Raw genomic sequence first — 27,189 nt, 5'->3', positions numbered from 1 at the left:
GTTTTGTGCTCATACAGCAATTTTCCCCCTTACGGGCAGTAACTCTTATATTTTGAATTCAAAGGGCTGGACGCAGTCTCCACAGCTACGCTTCTATGCAGTAATGCACTCGCCACAATGGACAATAAAAATAGGCAAATATCCCCCCCTTACTCCCCACTGCAGCCATCCTGAACCTCTTTTGGTAGATCAGTATCTCCAGCTGTAACTATCCTTGACAGAATGATAACATCCAGTTCAAGTTTCCTCTATACCTTTTTGTAAACGCATGTTTAGTTTATAATTAAAATCTGGTATACCCAAAGAGGGATGATATGTCTCCTGCTTCATTGTCGCTGATTCTGTTCTGGCCTTGGTCTTAGACCACGCCGTTGCAGCAGAAGAGCTAGGTCTTCCTGAGTGCCCTGAGACATCTGTAGGGGACTAAAGTGTTTCCTTGACGCTTATAATAATTCTGTCACTCTTACCAAAATTACTGTTTCTGCAGCACCCCACAAGGAGATCGTGGTGCTGACAGTTGGCTTTGGGTATAATTCCATGACATTTTTCTTCACTTCCTAAAAATAAAACTGGAATGTATTTTCTCTGGAGCGTTGTGGTTTAGGTTTTTTAAAATAGTGATTTTGAGCACTCATATTTTGTTAGATGGCTATTCAGAGACCTTTATAAGAATCTGTGTAGATATTTAGTACTTTTCTGAAAGTTAAAATCTTTTAAGTTGAACACTAGAACCAAAAAGCGCAGGATACGTGTTACATTGCTGTATTTTAATGTAGCGAACAGCAGTGAAGTGAGCCTGGATATTAAGTGGTAGCATTCAAAGTGCAAGCACTCAGTGACAGTACTACAATAGCAAATACTAAAATGAGAGATTTCTCTGAGGGAATGCTTAGCTGTAGCTTATATATGGAAAACTATTAGCTAAAAATAAACCTTAAAAATAATTCTGAAGTAGACCCACAAGGACATTGTATATATTTTGCTCTCATTAAAATGAAACCTTTCCTGTTGTCTAAAATTATCTTTAATTAGGATTGCATAACCTAACAATAAAACTGCTGAGGATTAAAACCCGCAAACACATTCAGCTCACAGCTTTAATTAGATTAAGCTCTTCATTGCCAGAAGTAAGAGATGGAGCATTAGACCTCTTTAACATTTAATCTGGCGAATGCTTTATAATTGTATTTAATATTGTGAGGCAGAAGTTCACAGGGGAAGAAAAAAGCAATCTGCCAACATCTTTTTATGTAATGCTCACTTAGCTGTTTGTCACATTTTAAAGACAGTTTGTTTCAGGAAGGCATACCAAGAGGGGTGGGGGGTCTCACGTGTATGCATAGTCTCATAAAAGTCCAGATTGCCTCTAAAGTAGCTTTGTCATTAGCTACCTCCCTTTCATCCCTATTTAATCCTGTTTTCCTCAAGACCTGTGGAAAACATTTGAAAAACAGTAAGTCTGGTAGTGTTTCTAGTAAGTTATCAAATCCGTGATCAGTCAGCCCAATGGGTGGGATCACCAGTGCAGTGTGCTTTATGTTGAAATGCATTCCTACTCAGTATTTGATGTTAGGTTGCTAATAAGCAAAATTGTTAGCCTTTTCAGGGCTGCAGACTGCAAATTCCCAGTGCAAGCATTGGAGACTCGAAATTACAGCTTCCCTGTCTGCACCGGATACCAGGCCATCATGATCCAGTAACAAAGTCAAGAGTATTTTCCTGAGCTTTACTGTTGTCGTGGTTTAGCCCCAGCCAGCAACTAAGCACCACGCAGCCGCTCGCTCACTCCCCCTATCCCGATGGGGTAGGGGAGAGAATCAGAAGAGTGAGAAACACTCCCGGGTTGAGATAAGAACAGTTTAATAATTGAAATAAAGTAAAATAGTAATGATGATAATAACAATATAATAATGATAATAATAATAATAATAATATACAAAGCAATTGATGGCACAATGCAATTGCTCACCACCTGCCGACCAATACCCAGACAGTTCCCGAGCAGTGATTGCTGCTCCCCGGCCAACCCCACCCCCCCAGTTTATATACCGAGCATGATGTCGTATGGTATGGAATAGCCCTTTGGTCAGTTTGGATCAACTATTCTGGCTGTGTACCCTCCCAGTTTCTTGTGCACCTGGCAGAGCATGGGAAGCTGAAAAGTCCTTGACTAGCATAAGCAGTACTTAGTAACAACTAAAACATCAGTGTGTTATCAACATTCTTCTACTAAATCCAAACCAGAGCACTATGCCTGCTACTAGGAAGAAAATTAACTCTATTCCATCCGAAACCAGGACAACTGTTCACCTTTCAACTACTTCTCTGAGACCCTCAAGAGTACAGGATGGAGCTCATCTCCACTTTCTTAGCAGCTCATTCCTGACATGGACTGTGGAGAAGATTATTAGGGTTTACTTGCTTCACCAACACAACTGTGCAAGATTTAGCCACTTCTTTCCTCGCTGAGTCTGTACCGCAACAAAGCCCTAGAGAGAAATCAGGTCTGTGACCTCCCTCCTGCAGGCGGTGCACATGCTGTTTCTTTCCTCCTCACCCATAAAGCATAAATGTCTAGAGAGGAGGATACAGCTGGGCAGATGTGCTCTAGCAGTCACTAGCTGACAGGGAAAAGGCAAAAGGAGCGTCTTCATGTAAAGGTAGTCTTCAAACTTTGCTGCTTAAGACAGTCTCAACCTGTCTGATGAAGTTTCAAGTTCTTCTTGCTCTCTTCAGTGCCTTCTCCCCGTTTTCCAAAATTTAGTTCTGACCTCCACAGCTCGGTCCCGAAGATAAACGCTGTGGTGTTTAACTAAAGATGCCATTTATAATTAAAATGTGAAAGCAAGCTCCTGAGCACTTAAATGCCTCTGTCCCAAAGATGTTTTGGTAAGATTTTGGGAAATGTTCTCTCTGGAATTTCAAAACACTCTTTTCCTGAATTCCTTTATTTCAACAGAATAGAGGGATTGCAACAGTTGTGTTGATGTGAAGTGTGTGAGTCCACTCCATCAGGAAGGATAATAATAAAGTAATTCAAGATAGAATGGATTTTAATTTGATAATAAGTTTAAGGTATTTTTACTAATAGGGACTACAGTAAGGCTAGGGGCTACAGCTAATGATCAGCAAGTTCTGCTATTTCTAAGTGAACAAAATCATAGGTGAAGTCATCTGAAAGCTGGCCTTGGTTATATTTGTCTTGGTGTACTTGGATCCTGGTCCAGTTGAACTTGGTTGTAATGCTACAGAGTATTTCAGTGAACCACCCCAGTAATACCCCTACAGACAAGGAAATAATCAATGCTTTCTTCCCAGTGAAAGGAGGTTGCCTTTAAGTTCAACCTTTTACCACTTTACAAAATGTCCTTGATGAACAGAGTTCAGATAACTAAACCTGTCTAAAGGTTGTTCTGCTGGACTAATGGAATCTGTCATTATTCAGTTCCTTAAATTCAGTAGCAAATTACATTATGGGAGCATTTAGCCTGAGCATTCATACTTGGAGAGAGATACGTGACATGGTCTTTTTAAATAAAAATGTTATATGAAGGCAATGTGATCTTAAGGGAAAGCAATTCGTATTAGGACAATATCTTATCTCGTCTCATTTAAACTGGGTTCCTCTTAACTGAATCTCTCATTACAAACCTATCTGAGGGAATCACTATGATATGCATGCTTATTTCCAGGCAGAAAGGTTAATATTTCTAATTAGAAAGAGGCTTGCTAAGGTATTTTTAAATCAACTGTCTTTGATCATAAAGGCTTCTTAGACATTTTAAACTTTTTATTTATTTATGTTGAAACCATTTGTTCCTCATTTAAATTCTACTGGAGAAAGCAGAGGCATCACAAATGTTAGAGTGTGTAGGAAAGATGGCAGTTTTCAGCTAGCTGAAACAGAACTTATTAAGGTTACAGGCTTATTTTCCTCCCTTAAATGAGTATTCATGTGAAAAACATCATGTTTTAGTTTTCACAGCAAGCTTTGTGTTTTACTTGTACATTTAGAGATGGCATTTGTAATGTTTTCAGAGTGATCCTGACATTTTTACTTACTGAAGTTGGATTAATTTCAAAGGAAACAATGCTTTCATTTCAAGAGTTAATCTTGCAATCCCTAAGTTTCTGGGATGTGTGTGGATCTAGTTTTGTTGGCAATGCGGGTGCTATTGCTTTTTCAGTTATTGGCCAGCTTTATGGATATAACCAGCGAAGTTAACCAGATAATGATGGTAACCACTCCAACCAGTACCATCTGTGCCTTCATCCACAGGAAATTATGGGAGTCACAATTCAATTTAAATTATCAGTTGAGAGTAGTAGTAAAAATGTGAGTTGTATTCCCACTTTCTAAGCAATGGGGTGCTTTGTGGGGGGCAAATGTATTGCGCAGGGAGCCTGTTGCATATTGCTACAAGATCTGTGGGGCAGAAGGGCAGTGATGCTCAACCTGCCAGCATTAGCTGCCCGAGGGTGGTGAGAGAGCTTTATCCGCGGATCGAGCACCAAGCACAGATGTGGAGTTTGCCTTAGATTTCCAATAGGAATAGTACCTGAGAGAGAGGATGTTAAGACACTACTCTAATATTTGAGCTCTTTGATCTTCTTTGACAGAAGCTGCTGTTGAAATGCAAATGATTTATTAATTACAGCACAGCACCTCATGGGGTAAGAGAATTGGGTTGTGCTGTAATTTGTGAGTCCAGCAAAACAACCTCATGAAACTTTACAAAAACCGGGGAGTCTGGGAAAAAAGTGAGTACTCAAGCCCAGATTTAGCAAAGCAATTAAGCACCTACTTTATCAGCCTGGCAAAGCAGTTGCCTTCCCTCTTCTCCAGTCACCCTCTGTGTAGTTACTGCATGTTTCCAGGGACTGAAGGAGAAGAAAAGAATCAAAGAATGAGAAAGGAAAGTCTTCCTGAAAAAAGTACAAGTTCAGCAAAGAGAGAAAAAACAATGATTCTTCTTGGGTATGGTTGTCTCTCGTGGTAAGAAGATGCTAGCTCGCCTGGGATTTGATAATTTTGTTTGGATACAATTAGCCTTTGAGCCAGACTCATCCCCTTGTCAGGTTCCAAAGCTGTAGGATTTTACAGTTTAAAGGAAGTATTTTATTGCATTTACAAAAACTGGCTTGAGTAAATCTTTTTCAGCAAAACATTGAAAGAATTATATTTTTTTAAATAACCATAAAACTATTGTGATACTATGGAAAACATCACCTCTCCACTTTAGGATGCATGGGAAAAGCTAGGAAAACTTTCTTGCATTATCAAGCTATTTGCTTTGCAAACATGGTAAGCTAATGAATTCCATCAAGGGCAAATTCATAAATAATCAAGATTGCACCAAGCAGTCTTAGCTTGTCTCTTTTCTGCATGAAAATTCATATACAGGTTTTGGTTTAGAAAGCTCTTAAAAATATCTAAGCCAGAATTGATCTTTTTTTCCCAACTTCCGGTATCTGTTCAGTGCACCTACGTTTGCACGTCATGAGAGTTGCTATGAAAATTTCCCTTGCACTTGCTGTCAGGGTACGTGCCCAGTCCTAGAGCAGTTTTGTTCAGGCTCAAGCCATAGGGAAGAGGAGCGTGGTCACCTACTTCGACACAGAGATATTATGATGTGGGGTCTGTGCTTCTCTGAAGGAACATCTGGCTTTTGCTCTTATTGCATAGTGAAGGTCAGGTTCTTCATATTTGTTTGTCCCTTGTGGTTTACGTTCTTTCTAGGGAAACTAGCAGAGCCATGGAAAGTGTTACGAATTGGCTACCGGATCCACTGTATTCTCTAAACTTAAACTATAGCTTTACTACATCACTAAGGAAAGTCATACTGCTAAGGATTATGTTTCAGAGGAAGGCAGCCATTAACACCTGCTTGCAGTCAGTGAAGATATCTTAGACATTTTCACAAGAACAATGACACTAACTTAGCGTTTGGATCAAGTTCCACCTTGGGCAATTATTTCAGCCTTCCCCTTTCATACTTCCCCCATGCAATTTCAAATGATGATGGTTTTTTTGCATTCCCTCAAGAGTTGCTGTGCTGTGTTGCTAGCACACCGCAATCATTGCTTCCCACCCCAGTACTGGCTGCACTTCAGGGGTGGATGAGTAATCTGTTTATGTAGGCTCAGGATGTATTACCGTCTTTCTGATGAAAGATGTAATACCAAAAGCAATTTTAATGTGACAGTTGGGTTTTTTTTTTAAAGTTTGATTTGGTTGTCAGAGCCTGTACCTAATGCTTATGTTACTGTGATTGCTCTTCTTACAGCATGCCAAGCCAAAATAAAGGGATAGAGCAAAACACAATCAAAAAGTCACTTGAAAAAAAATTGCCTCTTCTTTGTAAAGAATGTGGGAAATCAAATGCATCGTAGATTTTCCTTTGAGCTCTGGTGTCTGATCTGTGGTAAAAGTGGCCTACAATGGGAGGAGGACTTCTGTTTCCATTTTCTTCCATTTACAAGGAAGATGGAGATTATTACGCATTTATATTTGCATTTTCTCCTGTATTAAAAATGCAGATTTTATCTGCCCTGGGAGACACTTACCCTGAGTAGTTCAAATTCTGTCCTCTCAAGAACAGAGTGGCAAAAAATGTTTACCAAATCTGTTCAAAAGTTTGGTTTTTCTATCATCAATTAAACACGTATGATTAACTCTTTGGGGAAGGAGAACAGTTTTACAAAGTCCAATAGCATTGCACAACAACTATAATTTCAATCGCTCAAAAGTTCATTAACAAATCCAGAGATAACCAAGCATTTCTTTACCTGATATTTCTGAGGTGAAATGAAAACAGTATGGAAATACTGATCACCTTTATCTCTTTTCAGGCCTTTTTACGTACCAAGAAAAAAAAAAACAAATAGGGCAAGCAACAGTAATTGTTTTTAAAAGATATTCTCCCCCTTTGAATTATTTTTTGAACTGTCAACTTACAGCATTGTTTAGAGTAATTTAAGTAATGCAAAAATATGTGCACCCTGCTGTATCAATTTATATCTGCAATAAGCACATGAACTCTAGAGAAATTTCATCTAAGATTTAAAAAGGTATAATGAGAGCAGGATTTGGATCTGTGATTGTAGTAATTAGTTACCTAAATTGGGGCTTTATTTTTACTCTTGAAAAAAAGTCAGAACTCACTATAATATGTTGAGATGGAGGGAAGCCAGCTGGCATGTCCATATCTATCCATTGACTAAATAAATACAGTGTCATTAAATAATTTTCTGCAAATAAAAAGTCATAATTATTTAATTATCTTCTGCTCTTTGCCAAGGCAGTAAGCCTGTTGCGAATATGCCTCATTCCACTCCGTATATAATACTGAGTATTTTCCTACAGTGATACTTAACAGTCACACCTGCCTGACTCCCCCTTGATGTCTAAAAGACAAGATAAAAGGCCATTTGGTCCCCAAAATACTCAAGATAATGCTAAGCAGATTTTAAGTCCTGCAGGGCTTTACTACTTAAGCATTACACAAGACATGCTTGCAAGAAGAACCCACCTAGTAGCTGCTCAGTGGTTTGCGTACATTCATTATCTCCAGCGTGTTTAGCCCTTGGCTTTTTCTCAGATACAGCCTTCAAAACGGTAATGTGTCATCTGAATCCCAGGAAAAAAATCTTTTTCATTTTCTACATTTCTCTGGATTTTTTTTTTTTTTTTGTAATTTTTCATTCTGCATTGTTTTATTTCTTGGCTTCGTGGATGATCATATATTTCTGTGGTTGGTCTCAGTTTGCATAGTTGTTACTATTACGCATATTATTATGCATAATTATTATTATGTCAGATACCCCAAAGCAAGTCATATTCATGGGCATGGCTGGACTGTTTGACTGAGCTAGTACCTTTGAAGCTTAGAAATACTATGGCATTGACATTGCATTTATTTTCAGCCAGTACCTATTAAGTAAACAACAAAACAGGAAAAAGAAAGGCAACTACCTGCTACTGTTCAGCAATAAATCCCATCCCAAAGGCAAGAGAGACTCCCTAAAAGTCTGATGCTCTTGAGCTTTTCTCAGTTTCTTAAAGTATTTCCTAAAGACTGCAATTATATCTGAAGGCTTTTGGGGAACAGAAGAGTTCATTTTCTCAGTCTAGGGAGCTGAACTTTACAGATCTCTGGGCTTTCAAAGCTTCGATAGATGTCAATGGGAGAGGTATACTCTTTCCAATAAAACAAACATTTCCTGAACCTTTTCCTAAACTTAAAGCCCAACAAACCTTTGCATTTCATTTAAAGGTGAAATAATGTATGTCTCTGGTGGTTTTCTGTTTAGAAAGTCTCTGTGCTTCTTGGTCCCATTTCCTTGTCCAGTCACAGAAGGGTGCATGAAGTCTTAGGAGGGACTGAAATCTCCTTTTTAAGTTCTAACCTCAGTCAGTTATCAGCTGTGTTAATTGCTGTATCTGTAACTGGGAGAAGAAACGCCTAAACTTCTGAGTTCATGACTTGCAAAATATGTGGTCACCTCCATTGACCTAGAAGTATCCAGACCATTGATTCTCAAGCAATTGGTCTTCAGATTGGCAGTGACCACCATTCTGAGACTTAACATCAAAATGCAGCTGCACTGTCCAGCTGCATAATGCAAGTATGTTTTCATATGGTAGCGGCTGTGAGAATTACTGGAGTAAATAATATCACATATTAGTTAAAAAGAAAAACTAAAGAAAGCATATACCGATAAACAAATGAAATCCAGTGGAAAACTGCAGTGCAAAGGAGAAGTCAGTGTGGGGAGAACTCATTGCAGGAGTCCGTACAACTGTTAAAGGACACATCTCTCTTATGACAAAGAAATAGCTCGCACATGAGAGTAAGTGACATGATCCCAATTAAGTATTTACATTATCAGGCCTGTACCAAGTCCCACCCATTTGAGGAGATTTCAGTGCAGAAAGTGTTACTCCTTCATTGCTGCAGAAAGAAATTCAGGAAACTGCTACCTGAGTCCATAAAAATTGCACAGCTATATCACCTCACAGATCAGATCAATGAATAGTGGTAGTGGTATCCGTTTTCAGGAGCCAGTTGATAAGTGCAGATAAAAGATCCTTAAAGTAGTCGTTTCCCATCCCAAGCCGTACTAAGCATTTGTTGGTCACACCGTGTGTTTGTCAGTGTTGGTCCTGAAAGCTTTCTGACGATTTCATAACTCCCTCATGAAATTGCTTATTCTGCTGCATGACTTCATTTATTGTTAAAATCGTAGCTTGAGTCTCATGAACTGGGCTTAAACCTAGCTTAATTGAAATTTGCAGTGACTGAGATTAAAGACGTTTTCATTTCTAAGCATTACGTATATTCGGCTCTAAAAATTATTAACTTGCACTTTTTATAAAATGAAGTGCCACCGGATTGTCACTACTGTGTTCAGCTGGGCTGCTGAAAGGACAAAAGTGATGTGGTACGGTGTTTTCAGGATGCATATGGTATGCTGCAGCTACAGTGCAAGGAAAGGCTCAAACATAACTTCAGTTGATTTCAGTTGGGGTGAAGTGGTGTGCTTTTGTTTGTAAACAAGGAAGTGTAAGGTTAGCAGTGTGGCTTTTAAGGCCTTTACCATTTTGGTGCAAAAGCAGTGGAACCTGTTGGGTGTCATAATACATACAGCAGCAGTTAGTGGTATCAGCATGATCCATCAGTGTTGTATGTCCCTGCATGTTCCAGCACTTTTCATTTTTGTTAAATAGCAATCATGGACCAACATAGACTGGAAGATATCTGAAGGATGTCTGGTCCAACCTTTGCTCAAAGCAGGGCCATCTCTGGAGTTACAGTAGTTTTCCCAGTCAACTTTTAAATATTACAAGGGACAGAGATGGAGACTCTGGGAAACCATTTCCAACATTTGACTATGCTCATCATGAGGACATTTTCACTTGTATCTGATCAGAATTTCTCTTGCTGCAACCTGTCCATTGCCTCTCATCCTTTTGCCATGTAGCTCCAGGAAGAGACTGGCTCTCCCTCTGCTATACCCACACATTAGGTAGTGACAGGTGACTGTCAGATCCTTCCTCAGCCTTCAGTACTCAAGGCTGAGTAAGTAAACCCAGCTCCCTTGGGCCCCTCTTGCACTTCGTGTTCAGCCATCGTGGTGGGTCACTGCTGGACTTGCTCCACTTAGTGTTCTTTATGGTACCAGGGAGCCCCAAACCGGACACAGAACTGTACTAGTATTTCTCTGTTGCTATGTAACAGTAGGAGGCCTATAATTTGTAATGGAATTGGAGGTATAAAAAGTTGTCGGTAAAAGTTGATCTTTTCTCCATGTTACTAGATCATCCCTCAGACCCATTTTGATGTGTAGTGCTGTAGTATGCAGCTGTGCTTCATGGTTTTATTTAGCATGCAGAAGTAAAAGCACACATCCTGCCCAGCCTTTGTGAGAGGTTGGGAGATGTGCAGTCTCTATTTTGACCAAAACAGTGAAAAAAATTTCCAAACCAGGTGCATGTTTAGTTTTATATGTATTTGTTTAATTACCTGCTAAGCAAAGCTCTTTCATACATACAAACAAATAAGTTTAAAAGCAAGAAGGTTCACCTCAAATTAGCCTAATTATCAGGCTACCACATCAGCAACAGTGGCTTGAAAAGGTACAGTAAGTGGATAAGACAGCAGGTGGGCGTATTTTGGTTTTTGCTTTGTTAAGTGGCTGTGAACTCCTCTCTGAACATCGAGGTGGGTCAGAATGGGGTGTACTAGTTCATCCTCACACAAACAGATCTTTCAGTTCCAGCATCTTTGAACTCAGGAGGTTTGTTGATACTAAAAACACTCAGTGTTTGATTGCTCAATCAGTATAAATCCACTGATATTGTGAGGCTCTACAATCCATAGGTCAGTCTACCTAAATTATCATAGTAAGATGCCAGGATGCTTGTTTGGTGTTTAAAAAGCTATACAAATAATGGCATGGAAATGTTGGGAATATAATTCTGATGTCAGTCACTCAGCTATGCTCAGAGAGAGGAAGAAATCTTGTTTTACAAACAGCTGCTTCTCACTTTCCCTTAATGCTTCTCACTTTCCCTTCACGTTTCAGAATACAGCAACTCAGCTTTAAAGAGCAATACATAAGAGAGTATTTAGCTCAGGATTTAGCTCAGTCAAGCTTTAAAAAGTTTGTTTCTTCATAAAAGCATAATTTGGGGAATCTTTTTTTTTAATGCGGGCCAATTGCTTCATGCTACTGAGGCAGAAAAGGCAAAGATTTGATAATGCTGTCATTTTGGAAGTGCCCACGGTGGCTGTATGAAGGCAGCATCATTACACACAACCAGTTATGCAGTTCTCGTTACACAGTTGAGGTGCAGAGTACCAGCCAGCCCTAAAGCAAAATATGACATAATGCAAAGGAGTTCGCTTGTAAAATAGTACATCAGGAATTTTATTCTTGTCTACTTTTGTCCTTCCTCCCTCCAAGAGGTTCATTAGTCTCCAGTGAAAGATGCAGTTTGATTCTTGCCTTTTAAAGAACTATGTCAAGGGGATAATTCTAGCCACTTTTCATGCAGACACTTGAACACCTGTTTCTCCTTCATTTATCTGCTAAAGAATGTTAGTTCAGGATAACACCTACTGATTTTATGTATTACTGCTACGGTTTTTTTACCTCATAGTAATAAAGGTGAATACCATAAGTGGCTTTTCTATAGGCCTTAGGCAAAATTAGTTGTAACAAAATCATAAGATGCATGGGTTGTGTGATGATTGTACTTTAACGTTAAGCAACTGGCATGTTTCTTCACCATGTATTCATCTGAAACATACACCACCCCCATATTCTGTGAGCCTGCTCTTTACTATAGCACATTCAAATATCTTGTACTTAACTAGTCTCAAGAAACCTTGCAATATTTGCAGATTATCAATGTCATCTTTTCCTGCTGCTTATTCCTCATTTGCAATTATAATCCATGATATTTCAGCCATCTCCACAGCAACTAATTATGATGGCAGAAATAGACTGACATCTATTGCTATTATGCAACAGAAATAAGTGAACTTTCACAAAAATAAATCATCCAAAGCGTACTGATGTAAGAAAGACCAGGATAAAGTTGGAACAGAAGAATATTTAGGTAGATTTAATCATGAGACTGTATTACTTCTTCACTTAAATCTGCATTTTGAAGTTACTTCATGAATATTTTAATTAATATATTTATAACAACATAATGGCATTTTGATAATCTTCAGAAAAATGTTTCAAGGTAGTATCAACTTTCATCAAACTTGTAATTGTACCTGGAGCAGTGGTTTGCAGCCTCTGTGGTTTTTCTGTGAAGCAATAGTCAAAATCTGCAGAGCAGCTCAACTTCATTCTCTTTGTTAAAAAAACATCTACAGTCAGGTCATTACCTGACATTGGGCAGAATTTCATATTTCAGTTTCGCATTCCATTGGCACTTCACGTACTGCACTGTCAGAAAGCAATCAATAATAATTAAGATTTGTCCAACGTGAAATATAGCACACACTCTTGTATTTCCTAGATCTGAAAGAAAAAAAAAAGTAAAAAAAAAAAAGTCTTAGCTTTCTCTGGAACTAATGAATGAAAAATCCTGAAGCCCATGATGAAAAAGGGTTCTAAGCCTGGATGCCACACTAGCTAGTAAGCTACTTTTGCAACCAGCCCTACACTGGCAATGAAACCTCAACCCATTTTTGTAATTCTAGATGCCAATATGTTGAACTCTGTATTACTTAACAGGTCTGATTTAATCATGCAAGAAAAATCCCCTGACACGCATGGTAAGGCGATAAAATTCAAGTTCCTTTCAAAGGCAAATTAGATGCCTTTGCACATTTCCCAACAATTAGATAATTGAATTCAGTGTATACTTTTGTGTGTTAGGATCGAGGGTGTTTTCTCCTTATTCATTAAACACATCCTTTAAAGATAAATACACTCAATGACAGACATAGTAGATCAAACTGAAGTCTGTGTAGCCCAGTATCATTTCTCGCAGTCAACAGTTATGTTTAGTAAAAGCATATGGAAGAAGCAGGGTAAGTATGTATTTCTCTGCCCCCTCACATAACAAATCAGATTCCAGCACTCAGAAATTCATAAGCCAAAAGCTGCATCCAAATTAAGGAGCCATGTGTAGATTTATCTTCCATTGCTTTGTGTTGCTTGAACCCAATTACACTTTTGGCCTGAACGGGTATCTCTTGCAGTTAATTCCACAATGAAAAAAGACATTGTACACAAAAGCACCTTTTTTTTGAGATGCACGCGGCTCATTTTGTTGGGTGCTCCTTATTTTTTGCATTTTATAAACGAGTGAATGACTATTCATAGTGTTATACACCTGCGTTGCATTCCCAGTCAGTTGCCCGTTTCCCAGGGTGAAGATTTCTGTTCTGTAGTTTGCTGTAACAGTGTTTGCTCTAGCGTGGCCTGTGGTCCCAAGGGCAGATGGTGCAGGCTGACTCGCATCTCTCTATGTTACTATGGCTCCAGATCTGGAGCAATGGGTCATGACCACGCTGCATGAGAGCAGGAGCTCGCACTGCTCCCAAAGTCTACCCCATGCATTCCGAAGGCAAAAGCCCTTCTGGCATGAGTTTCACCTCATCTCTGGGTCTGGAAGAGTGCAAGGGCTGTGGGGATGCTTTGAAGAGCTATGCCAGGCCAAGAGAACCCTGTCTGGTGCAGCTCACAGCAGAGGATATGTAGAACGTCTACTGATCTTGGCTATCCTGTTTTATGCCTTGGTTTTCCTTCAGAGGAACTATCTGGTTCATGCAGATCACAGCCTAGGTGACAGTTACCACGTATTTTTGTGAATATCAGGGGACCATGACCTTGTCATGAAAGAAGAGAGGACAAAAAAATGCAGTTTTCGCTATTACTCTTTACTCCTGTACAAGATACCCCATCCCTTTCATCATTCTTTTTCCATTTTTCCATAACTTTTTTAGTTCTTCTGTATCTTCTTGGAGATGGATAACCAGACTTGCATTAGCTGTAGACTAGTACACTAGCACAAAGGTGCTGTATTTATTTCCTAATAATTCCTAATTTCTGTTTCCTTTTTTACTGCTCCAAGCATTAAGATGATGTTTTCAGAGAATTCTCTGCAGAGTTTCCAAGCTGCCTTCTGAGTGGGAGTGACTAATTTAGCTGTTATTAAGTGTGTATAGTTAGGGCTGCCTTTTCCCAAATGTCTTTTTTGCTCTTATCAATGTTGAATTTCGTCACACGTCATTTAGTATCATAAGATCTTTTGTAGCTCTTTGCAGCCAGCCTTACTTTTGACTGTAGTCAGCAAATTTTATTGTCTCCTTATTGCCAGCCTTTCTAGAAGGTGTCTTTGTGAAGAAGAGAATGGGTCATACCATATCCATCTGTTTTATATATGGGGCATTCCTCCTTGCTTTCTACATGTTCTTAATCCACTAGAGGATGCCCACTCTTATCTTGTGCAGTTTTAATTCTTTTAATGACCTTAACATTGGGATTTTGGAACTCTGGAGGCACTAACATAGAACAGAGCATCTTCATTCATTAACTTCTATGAACTTCCCACCTCAAACCCAGCATGATTCTTTTCCCATCTTGCTTCTGTTCTAGGTCTGCTATTTCTAGCTCTATTCTGTATAGCTGTTCCTAGACTGTTCCAGGCTTACCGGTCTGTAATTCCCAGGTGACTTTTGGACTCTTAAAAATAGCAACCTTCTATTTGCCACCTCCCACTTTTGTATCTTGTCTAGGTTATATGCCATGCTTACTAGTTCGTATTTGATTTCCTGAGGAAATCTGGGAAGAAAATTGCCTGCTCTTGGCAGTTTACTACTCTTCATTTTATTGACTTCTTTAAAAAGTTCTCCAAGTGACACTTCATTTAGAAAGACTTCCACAGCTCCTTGTAAAGAAGAGTTTCACTCTGCGATTCTGCCGAGGCTCTTCAGGATTAGCACTGCTGTGAAAAATACTTGGCCTGTTTACCATGGCCTTTGTCCTTCTGGACCATTGCTTTTAACCTTAGATCATCTATGAATCTGCCAATTTTCTGTTTGGTTTTCTACACATTTAACAGATAAACTTTATTAAGTTCTGGACAGTAGGGACACTTACACTGGAATACTGAGATATCAGACTGCCATTATACCTTTATTTTATACAATACTATCTACATTTATAATGTGATTACACCATAAGAAATGTCTAGGCTAGTATCGTGTCTCCTTCACTTCACTGTCCTTCCTGCCTATTCTTTCCAAATTTGCTTCTTATACCAGTACTTCAGTTCAAAACTGTTACTGTCTAAAGGTATTTGGTATCTTCAACTCTGTCTCCCCATCCCAGACAAGCATCATAACTATGTTTTTGCACACAAAAAAAGCACTAAGATAACATATAATACTGAGTGTAAAATTGCCTTATTTTCTCAGATAACTTCAGTATTTGCTGGAGAGGAGCATAAAAGCATTCTGTCGTTGTGGATTTTTTTTTTTTTAAATATCTCCTGTTGAAATAATGCAATAATTCATACTGCAAGGCAGGATGGTGCATGCCAAATTCTCATCTGCATTCATGATACTGTAAGTGAGATCCATCCATAAGTCTCATCCTTCTTTGGTCTGTTGATTCCCAAGGACTGCCATGCATAGTGGAAAGTTTCCCTCCATCTGGGAAAGTTATCTTTTAAGCCAAAAAACAGCAAAAAGTCAGTCCAAGACTCTAAATGCATAAAAGATACTGAAATTGCACATGTGTGGCTTTACTGTAGCTTGAACTGTTATCAGCTTCCAAAACAGAAAGTAGACTGCACTATTTTGGGTGATAAGACAATGCTGTTAAAGACACTTTGGGGTTTTTTTAGCATGAAGTCTATTATGTACCAACCAGCTAGTGCCATTGCACAAGCTGGAAATATCATCCAAAGATAATTGCTGGATGATGTGACAGCTGCAATTCAGGAATCTTCTTATTTTGGAGGAAGTGTCTGTTGCTTTGTGATTCAGTCATTTCTATAATCAAGTATTAAATGAATGATTTCCTGTTTGGCTCCTAACAGAGGTCTGTGTTGAAGGCTTGATGCCAGTTCATTCTAATAACGAATGCATTTTTAATTTGTGTGTGCTTAGTTGAGGTTTTCTGGGTGTACAAAAGTAGTGACGGTCTCCAAGAAGTATTTGAAATCTTAATAGCTTCTCTCTCAAAAAGGTGCTAAGCCAGCTTCGGATTTAAGTGGGTATTTCTTAGTTGCAGGCTATGCTTTGTAACGTTTGTTTTAAATAGGTGTACATGTGGACACAGACACACAACTATTCATCTGCTTTGTGTGTCTATTTTGGAGGCTGCTGTGCGCTAATTACTGCAGTATAAGTGGAAGAACTGTTTCCTGAACCGTAATTTACTACAACAGTGTTCTATGTATAAATACACTCTTTAGGTCCGGTGAAATAGAAGCATGCAGCAGATCAAGCTTTCTTCACTGTAGCCAAAGAAGTAAGATTTCATTAGGCAGTAATGCATTGTTTTTACACATCGTCTGGCTGTGGGTATCAGGCAATATATATTTGTAAAGTTACAGCTGTAAGGTAAACAGAAGCTGTAAAATGATCTACACAGCAGTTTGCTGTTCCTATAGAAGGAGTTGTGCTGCTGGTCTTACTGAATACAGCTCTCTTTTCTATCAGCGGGGCGATCCTCCAAGCTGGCAAACAAGGGGACCAAATACTGGCCAGTAGTTTGGTTGTCATCTCCTGGGGGTCTGTCCAAGCATTCCTCCTCCCTTCTTACCATCAGCCTGCTGTTGTTTTGGTTCTACCTTGATATTTTTTTCCCCCTCTTTCTTTCCCAGGAAAACTGACTCCTTCACCCTCTAAAAGTTACACTGGAGAATCCAGTTTCCTGACATCTGCTAGACTTGTTTCTGTAAACTGTGCTCTGCATTTTGCCATCTGGATGTGTTGTCTGATGAGGAGCAAATCCAAAAGCAGCAGCTTGCCTGGTTATTTATATCCCATGTGTAAACTCTGTTCTGGAGAGAATTCTGTTCAGCTGCAGAGAGTCACAGGAGTCGTTATCTTATTCTAGCGATGCCCACCATGCGGATGCTTTGGTTTTTGCTTTGAAGAAGGTCTGTGGAACTATTATGTAGCAGAACATTGCAGGTAGACATTTCTGCCATTACAGATGACACTGCAGATCCCTACTGCAGTATCTTTTGTCTGGGTACCATCTTCTCAGGGTAAGGGAAACACACTGCAGATATCTCGCCCAGCTCTTCACTGATGTTCTTCTAGCATAGTTGTTTGTTGCACATACAGAAATCTGAGACTGCAAGGTGCCTAACGCAAGTTGAGTCACTTACAAAAAGCAACCATTCTTTGGGATGTACAGCTGCTGCTGATGTTCGTACATATTTCTTTCTTCATAGTAATTTCAGACGGCATCACTCATCTTGTCTGGTGGCACAACATTGATGAACAGAACCTACATTCTTAGTGTTTCTTAGACACTGCAACTTCTGCATGTTGCAAGGGAGAAGGCTGTAGTAGAAACCATCATTTAATCTGCTGGTGGTCCATCTGAAAACATGACTAGATCTCCTATCATAAGGATTGTGTCAGTTGCCTTCTACTAGCACTTAGGACATAGCTTCATTGCAGTAAGAACTGTGGTGGTAATAGCTATGCTAAATTTATCATTAATTAAGCTACTTAGGGTGCTGGTAGCAGTATGGACTTCAGCACGGGCTGTTCAAGCCTGCCATGTTTCTTACTTGGATGAAAGCCTTCAAGTCAGTACCACCCCCTCATTACTGTTTTTGATGCCTAAATTATATATATTCAGAATGCCCAGGGTATGGCTTTCTGTGCTGCAATCACTGTAATTGCAGAGCAGGTGTACTCTAAGATATGCTATGTTACCTTGTTGCAAATTTCTTTAATTAAGCTACAGAGCCTCATTTTTCATTAAGCTGTGGAAAGCAATAGCTGTTGGTGGCTCAGCTTTCCAGTTCTTGACCTAGTATTACCTAGGAATTCATTAAAATGCTGTGCTGCAGTTCAGAGGGAAGAACCAGAGGGATGCATTTTCTTCATTTTTTCAATATTCTGGTAAGCTTTCTGAATTTCTCCCTAACCTGCTGTACAATACTTCTCAAGTGTGACAAGAAAAGCAGTTATGTAGAAAGGGGATGAAAATGCAAGTTGTTCCAAAATACTGTTGATAGACTATCACAGTTCATTGACACAGTGGAGTTCTGTTTTGCTCTTTATTAGCTGGGCAGTTGAGGGTGGTAACATTTTTCTTAAGGGTGTCTACAGTCTTGTTTTCTTTTCACTTCCATTTTCTTAGATATTTTTTGAACACACATCTTTTGTTGTATTTGTCAAGATTTCTTGTTTTATATTCTGTTTTCACGTTTTCATCTTCTGCCAGGCTAGCTCTGCTTGGCCTGTGAAATGCATTATGTTGGGTTTCTTTGGATCTAGCCTGAAATTTAGTTTTCCCTAGGAAGGCAGCTTCTTCAATTGATTTTTTTTCCCCCAGTCCTTGTATATGAAAAAATTACAGTCCATCTAATCTTAGATTAGATTTCTGATTTCTTTAGTTCAGTTCTTCCTGTTAATTATGGTAGAGTTGTTCAGATTTTATTTCTCTGACTTCCCTTGCGTTTACTGAATCCTTGGTTGTATGCTGTGTTTCTGAGTTGTGTTACTGCATCATGGTCTTTGCTTAACATGGTTTGCAGTATTCTGATCAGCTCCTGCAATTCTATGTTTTCAGATTTGGCCTCGCATCCATTTTCCTCCTGAGTCTGTCCTCTGGCAGTTTACTTTACATAGTAACAAGCAGTATAGATACAGAGTTTTCTTAAGGCTGATTTCAGCTTCTCCACCAGTTTTACTTTCTTTCACCAGATTCGATCAGTAAGGAGGAGAGAATTCAATTTTTACCCATAGTTACCAGTTATGGCAACTGTTATATAACTCTTCTGGTTAGTAACTAGGGAATTGAGGTTTGATCCTGCATTTTCAAAGGAATGTGGATATTTAAATTGTGTAATTTCAAAGGCTAGCCTGTTGCACATGAAGATTTACCATGCTCCTAGTCCAGTGCTTCTTACTGGAGATGGACCAGTGTTCTGAGTTGATCTGAATTTGACTGGAAGCAAGATGCCCTGATATCATCTTCTTGTGTTTTAAGTGGTCATAATCTAAAATATATCCAGTTGTACTTACAAGACTGGAAATAAAATAAAAGTATTAGAGTTTGTTTTTTATTTTGGCCTCTTTTTCCTGTTATTTTATTTGCCTTAATTATAGATTAACAAATTTTAAGTCTAGCAGGATTATTTCTTAGCCTAGCGTGTTGGACACTGGCCGCAGAACAGTTGCTGTTAATGCTTTGCTACTGATGTGGGAGGTGATGAGCCAAGCTGTTTCAATTTGTCTGTACCTCACTTTTCCACCTCAGCAATGATACTGGTTTGCTTCTAGAGTGTTTTCAGTTACTCATCCAGTGTGACATCAACACTGGGTATTGTTCCTGTTTTATTAGTTTCTATTGTAGCACATACCACAGAAGTTTTCCAAACGATTCATGTACTGAAAGGGATTTATTTAGTCAACTACTGTAGCAGCACCTGATTTGGAGAGGTATTTGCAATATTTTTTTTAAAAATCAAGCTTAACTTTTAATACCTGCATATCTTTTCCCCGGTGATGTTCACTTATTTCGTAATCTTATAGAATAGGAGTGCTAGGCTACAGTTGGAACAAGAAATGTCATGGGCAGACATCACAGACAAAAAGGAGCTCCTAATCCTTTCTAGGTCGTAATCTGTCTGAGTCAGATTTTGTAGATGGTACTGTTACAGGAAAACCCAGGCTGAGATTAGAGAGACCCAAAACTTCTCTAAGGAACTTTAAATCTCAAAGATTCAAAAAAACTGTTCGAATATTTTTTCTTCCCTCAGGCTTCAAGAGACTTATGAGTATTTGAAGTCAAGCAAAATTCATATTCAGCAGTGAGCGAAGCAAACCAGTTATTTCAACCAAGCTACGTTTTGGCATTGGTCAAACCCCAGGCTCACAGCAGCAATGCTGGATGTCATGCCAGAGCTGTTGAAACAATCCCAAAATTAATGGAGTTCTGTGTGAGCTGACACATCTACCTTTTCCTCAGCTCTGTCTGAGACTTTCATCTACAGCAGCATTTCTTGTCTTAAAACTACTCTCTTCAGTCGATTTTGATTTCAGGAGTGATTCAGCCCTAATTTTATGCATCTTTATCTCAGCTACTCACCCTTAGCTTCCTTTAGGGTCAGTAAAGACTAACAGGCATTTCCAAGGTGCAGTTCAGGCTGGTTTAGATGCTTACATTAGGCTGAGGTCAATCATGCACGAGTCTTGCTCTTAATATATAAGGAGGCCAACTCAGAGGCAGAAGCCCACACTGTAAAAATCTGCATCAGCTGAATCCTGCTCCATTTGATTATCAAGAAAGTCTACAGAGTTGGAAGAATTTCAAGATGATGTAACATGTTTTGATACACCATCCATCACATCTGAAAATCTCTCCTTCCTTACAAGTCTAAAGGAAATATTGATGGTTGTTTATCTTAATATGGTGCAAAGCAATTGGTTTACTTGTTTCTAATTATTCAGATCTGAATTATTAGAAAAGCAAATTTCTGCCTACTGAATCCAAATATAATTGATGCACTAGAAAGCTTCTGCTCTAAGTTCCATTCCTATAACGACCTTTGCTTCCTAAAATCATCATGCAAATTATAGTGGCTTTTGAAAGGAAGAATTCATGCAAAGCAACCCCCAGTGCTTTTTCAGACAAAGGCCAAGGGCAACCTCAGAAAAAAGCGAGGTTAAGATTCAACTGGCTGGCACAGACTGGGGTTTAGTTCCAGTTGTCAGATGAGAAGAAAGGGCAGCACTTGTTTATTGAGTCTGCCCCTTGGTTTAAGCAGCAGCATGACAAGTTATGCAAAGGGGGCCGGTGTATTCTCATATAGATGCAGGTTGGAAGAGTTCATCCGAGATATTTTGGTCTTGGAGGGAAGGATGGGAGGGACAGAAGGTTGCAGGTCCTGACCACATAAATGCCTCTTTGGCTGGTTAATGGAGCAGCAGAAGCGCTTGGCACAGAGACAGCGGCAAGCTTCACCTTCTCAGCTGGAGGAGCAGCCCACAATCACTGCCATCACAGAGCGCCACAGCTTATTAGAGGAATAAAGACAAAACTGTACTTTATTTTCAGAATGGAGGGGCAGGAAATCCTCCTGACCCTGTCAAGGCTTTACTGATCTTAATGGGTCTGCCACAGAGAAAAGCTCTGCTTGAACAGCGAAGGGGTGCTGCTCCTGAGGGACGAGTTCAAAAACACCAGCTCAGAAACGTTAATAAAAACATTTCCCACTGTTTCTTCATCAGAGCTTAAAAGAATCAGCATACTGCAGAGCACACTGGCAAAATCTGTACACTTATATCATAAAATACACATATGCTCATTTCTATAAACTAGTAACCGAGAGTTTCTTGGAGAATGGATGAATTTGTTAAGAAAACCAGTTTCTGGCATAAGTAGACCCCAGAAAGAAGGTTTAATGCTTATTTCTAATTTCCTGGAAGATTGTACAAATGAACAAAATGAGGTTAATCACCAAGGAAAATCATCAATGAAGTAACACATCTTTTGTTAAATATTAATTATATTTCATTTTTCCCCATCACAGAATTTACAAGGTTCTCATGAATCAAGGATTAATTTGGAGGTTTTTATTTATCCTCTGCTGTGAATGGATCACTTCTCAGTGGAGAGTGAATGAATTTATTCTGTATCAGCTTTCTGCTTGAAAAGAAAATCCTTCCTGAAAGAACAGGCAATCTTTGCCAGAGAAATCCAGACTGAGTGAAACATTTCATTGTTCAGGCTGTTAGATCCTAATGAGTTCTGCATCTAAGCGCTTGTGATTTTTTTTTTCCACCTGATCCAGCAGTAGCATAGCAGTTTATGCACTTAAATGTACGAGACTTATTTGGAGGAAGATTTGTATTAAAGGAAGGCAGCATGTTCCATAGTTTTAGTATAACATCTGTTATTATCATTCAGTGCTGCTCTTAGCCCAGCATGCCCTTCCTCTAAATATCTTATTAATTAAACTGGCTTAGCAGGAAAATAATTAATACTTTAAGTCCTGTACCTACTTAGAAAGGATTTGGAAACTGAAAAAATTGTTTTAGTCTGAGCTTCAAACTGGAGGGCTGTTTTTTTCATTCTTGAGCAGAAGCAGAATACAACTAAAAGGGAGTATCTGAAAAACCTTTGTCTTCCAAAAATATATTCGATGTTCAAAATTCTGCTAGACTGCAAAAATAAACTGTGACTTTGAGAAGTCTTGGTCAATACTTGAGCGTCTTGCCCAGCAATTGTTTTGGGAAAGGCACTCCTGCACTTCTTTAAAATGTCCTGCTAGCCCTCTATAGCAGCTGGTCCCCCGAAAGCCTTAACTCCAGTCCACAAAATTGCCATGTTTCTTACCACTACTTTAAGAATGTGATGGGATTTGCTAGCCACGAAGTCAGTAGTAACACTGCTACCTTACGTAGCCAGCTGTTGAATAGGCAGGAGGGTGAGATGGTGAGCCTGGGTGGGTGCCAGTGAATTTTTATGTAAAATGTGGATCTGTTACTTAGCTATTTAAGGTGAAGTACAGAAATAGCAGTATTTGCCCGTGCCTTTGTTTTGTGAACAGTGCTGCTGTCTATATGCAGAAACTACTACTTTGCTGCTATTTCACCCAACTTGATTTCCCACTGAAGAACAAGCTCAGACAGACTGGGTGCTGTTTACTGCTTACACTAACAGAAAATTATGCTTTCCCAGACCTATTGGAAAAGGTGTTGGGTGCCGCCAAATTGCTTTTTAAAGTTAGTCAGGGTTTTAACAATTTCTTTGGTGGGAGAAAGCTCGGGAGTTGTCTGTAGCTTGTTTTGGCTTTTTTTTTGGAGTGGCTGAGGGCAGCTATGGGCAGATGGGGAGAAAGCTTTAAATACCATACCAGAACAAGGCCCCTTCAGTGCAGGGAAAAGGCAGGTTGGGGAGCAGTCTGCAATGTGACTCCACAGTCTGATTGTTGGGTATTTCTTTTCAAAAGCATATTAGAAACTTAGAAATCAAAGTTTCATTGAAAGTCAGTGAGATGCCCAAAGCACTTCTTCAAATGGGGCTAAGGCACTCCGGAAAATGCTGTGGCTGTTATGTTAACAGCATCAAAAATAAATCTGTACCGTGTGGCTGGCTAATGGGTATGGGGTCTTGTGCCTCAGCAAAGGGACCTGCCGTTAATTCTGATTGATGCTGAAGTTCAGAGGGTGTGTTTAGGGGAGACCAGGGGTTTTATTAGCTACTGACTGTACCTACTGACCTTCTTTGTCCTGACGAACACATGTTCAAAACTGATTTTAAAAATGGGGAAACCTAGATTTATCCTATAGGAAAGAGTGAAGCAGAGCTGGCCTTATTCATACTAAGCTGTACATATCTGACAGCAAATAAGTTGCAATGAGTGCAGTGTGTCAGTATAAGCCTAGCTAATTCACCAAGTATACTGTGCCCCTGCGGGAACAGCCAACGTGCAGCAGTGCCAGAAAAGGTTACACCCTCATGTTTTCAGGGATGGAGAAGAGGGTTTCAGAGCCGCTTTTGCTTTAAATGTGCCTTGGGCAGACTGGAGATGCTAAGTCCCAGTTCATTTCTGTGTGCGTGCATCTGCGCTGGGTCTGATAGGGGAGCATATGGCAGAAGCAATTTGCCCTTGACTGTGCCTCTTTTTTGGCAGGCACAGGCTTGTTTCTCGCAGAGCGCGCGCAGTCGCAGCCAGTCCTGCACATCACTTCTTGTGCCCCTTGCTTGCTGGCTTTCAGCTCTTTGCCTGAATGCATGTCCTTTGTGGTGTTTTGGTTAATTGGACATTGTTTTAATTACTGCTGAACTAAACAAACATGAAATTTCTATCTGTCGTTTTGCTGCCCCAGTGACCATGGTCTCCAAGCAGGCAGTACAGGACTCGGGCTGTTCAGACCTGGTGTAAATTGCAGTGGATCTCATGGAGGTCCCCTCATTTACACCTTTTTGGGGGAAAACACCCCTCCTGGAAGAAGAAGGCTTCATTAAACGGGTCTTTTTTTGCACCGTCCCAAACGCCTTGCTCTGCTCTCACTGGAGTTAGTGGGAAACAAGCCTTGGCTTCAGGGCAGCAGAGGTGCCAGTCCTCTTCCATGGCCTGGGGACATCCGTGGCCACATCTTCTCATTGGTGTGATCCTTCGCATTGCCTCCTTTCTTACCTTCCCCCTCCAGTTGATGCACTAATTGCTTTTTTCTCCCTTTGCTGTCTCTAATTCTCCACAGCAATGCTTCAGTCATGTATCAAAATTAAGCAATGGGAGTGCAGACATGCCCTCAAATCGGTCAGTCTGTAGCCATTTCTGTCAGTAATGGTCACGCTACAGCAGCAGGCAGATTCTCTGGACAGCCAGTAGCCTTTATTTTGAGATGCTAACTTGCCACTGACTTGAAGAGGAGAAAGAACATTTTTTAAATGTCTTAAAAGGCATAGAGCCTTATAAAAAAAAAAAATTTCCTTTCTTTTCTATTTGTATTGACCCTTCTCCTTTGCTTACAGCTTTGGAAAGAAAAATGTCAATGAGGCAAAGCAGAGAGGAGCTTATAAAACGAGGAGTGCTGAAAGAAATTTTTGATAAAGGTAAGTGTTCTTCTTTTCACAACATTAAATTGACATCCATGTTGTGGTTTAACCCCAGTTGGCAACTAAGTCCCACACAGCCGCTCGCTCACCCTCCCCTGCCCCGCTGGGATAGGAGAGAGAATCGGAAAAAAAAGCAAAACCCATGGGTTGAGATAAAGGCAGTTTAATAGGACAGCAGAGGAAGAGAAATTAGTAATAATAATAATAATAATGATGATGATGATGATAAAAGAATATACAAAACAAGTGATGCACAATGCAATTGCTCACCACCCGCCGACCGATGCCCAGCCAGTCCCCGAGCAGCGTTCGCTGCCCCCCAGCCAACCCCCCCCAGTTTCTATACTGAGCATGACGTCATATGGTATGGAATAGCCCTTTGGCCAGTTTGGATCAACTATTCTGAGTGTGCCCCCCTCCCAGTTTCTTGTGCACCTGGCAGAGCATGGGAAGCTGAAAAGTCCTTGACTAGGATAAACACTACATAGTAACAACTAAAACAGTGTGTTATCAACATTCTTCTCCTACTAAATCCAAACCACAGCACTATACCAGCTACTAGGAAAAAATTAACTCTGTCCCAGCTGAAACCAGGACAATCCCATACAGTTTTATGGCCAGATATTACGTTATTGTAACATTAAGAAATAGGAATACAGTCCCAAATTGCAGGACTGTGCAGAATTATGTCTCCAAAAATCTCTTTTGATTTCACCGTGGGCTGGCCCTCCCCATTGGATACATGTGATAGTTATCTAGCAAGTAAAACTGAAAGCTAATCAGAAATGTAAAGCAGTAGAAATATAAATCACAGCAGCATGCAGGAGTTGCTGCAAAACAGCAAGGCGTCCAGACTGCAGGGAGATGGAGTGGGTCTGTGTCTGCATGTGTTATCTTTGTCTGGTTGAGTCACTCTGGGACTAACTGTTGTGGAAAAGGGAAACATTTAAAGGTTTTTGAATACTGGCAAGCACAGAACAGTGCATGTTCCCTTGAAACAGCTCAGAAGACATAGTAGTAGTAATAATAATAATAATAATAATAATAATAAATAATTCCTTGTTCAGGGTAATTAATTTCTTGAGTTAGTAATCTATTATTTATGCAAGACACCATGGTTTTACAAACACCGTTGTTTTACACTGGTAATGCAACATATGTTTGACATCTATTACGTATGAGTCAATCTTTAACCGCAGCTTTTATTTGTTTTGCTGCTTCCGTTGTCAATAACTAAAGCAATGAATTCAGCAAATTATATAAAGACATGCCAGAGTTGCCTCTTAATTTCAACAGAACTTATGCATGTACTTTAAAGCCTCATTAATTCAAAGTCTAAAAGTCTTTAACAATACCAGTACAAAACCTCTTAGAAGTTAATAGAAGTTATAAACTTTCACAGATATTAGAAGTAGGGTCTGCCTCATAAAGTCTGGAGCATTTAAATCTGCTACCTACTTTTTTAGTCTAGCTTATTGGGAAATTAAGAATTTACTAGCCCAAACCGTTTTGGTTTGTTTTTTTTTTAAGTGGAAAAAATAAACAACATTGCAAAACCAAAGAAATATGCTGCCTGTCATTAAATCCTACAGTTGTTACCCATCACGTATTTTAGATGATTAGTCCTTTAGATCTAACACTGCCTGTGCTCTCGCTACAGCCTGCTGCCTTGGAAGTCATCCTAGATGCAACTTCAGGGTAGAAACAACACCTGGCAAAAGGTTTGCCCTTCCCACGGCTTTGGGTTGTCCACGCTTTGGAGCGTGACTCAGATCGGATACACAGCCATGAGGCAGGCATCCCCGCGGCCCGTGAGGCACAGTCCGGGCTGTCGCACCAAGGCTACCGCAGCCCAGGGGAGGCCAGGGTGCAGCTCCCTCTTCAGAGCCGTGGCCAGCTCGGAAGTCAGCCTTCAGTCACGCTTCCATCCGGGGTGTGCCCTCCTTCATCCCTGCCTCGCATCCCACGTGTAGCTGCTTTCTGACCCACCCCTATGTACACCTAAAAGCATCCCCAGGAAAAATCTTTTCTGTGCAGCCTGACCCTGCCTTCCCCATTGAAACTTGGGGAGATTCCCCCGGCTTCACTACCAAAGCGCTACAGCTTTCTCCATTCATCAAATAATGCTGTAGTTTGTAATCTTCTATGTCACCTTGTGAAGCAGATGCTAAGCTGTCTGGAGGTCCTCGTCTGAAAAAAATAAATTAATTCCTCTTTATAGTCATTTTTCACCTTTTCATATCAGAAAAAGCTGGTATGAAACACATGCTGCTTCTTTCTATTTCCAGTGCTAAAAGCAGAGACATTGGACTTTTTCACTGTCAGGTGCCACTAAAAGGGAAACTATAATGCAAAACAGCTGGACTTCTTATTCAATATCCTGCATTAATT

General features: G+C 39.9%; 1 protein-coding gene across 1 annotated transcript in view; it reads left to right on the top strand.

Annotated features, from left to right (window-relative positions):
* PHACTR1 (phosphatase and actin regulator 1) overlaps positions 1–27,189 on the top strand; it is a 311,175-nt gene that overhangs the window by 214,224 nt on the left and 69,762 nt on the right. Inside the window, exon 5 of the mRNA XM_075705026.1 lies at positions 24,715–24,795. Within this exon, the coding sequence (XP_075561141.1) occupies positions 24,715–24,795 (81 nt within the window). The remainder of the gene's footprint in view (positions 1–24,714; positions 24,796–27,189) is intronic.

This window comes from Pelecanus crispus, chromosome 2, assembly GCF_030463565.1.
Source record: "Pelecanus crispus isolate bPelCri1 chromosome 2, bPelCri1.pri, whole genome shotgun sequence".
NCBI classification, from domain to species: Eukaryota; Metazoa; Chordata; class Aves; order Pelecaniformes; family Pelecanidae; genus Pelecanus; species Pelecanus crispus.
The sequence above is the reverse complement of the archived record's forward strand: the minus strand, read 5'-3'. Positions and strand labels throughout refer to the sequence as shown.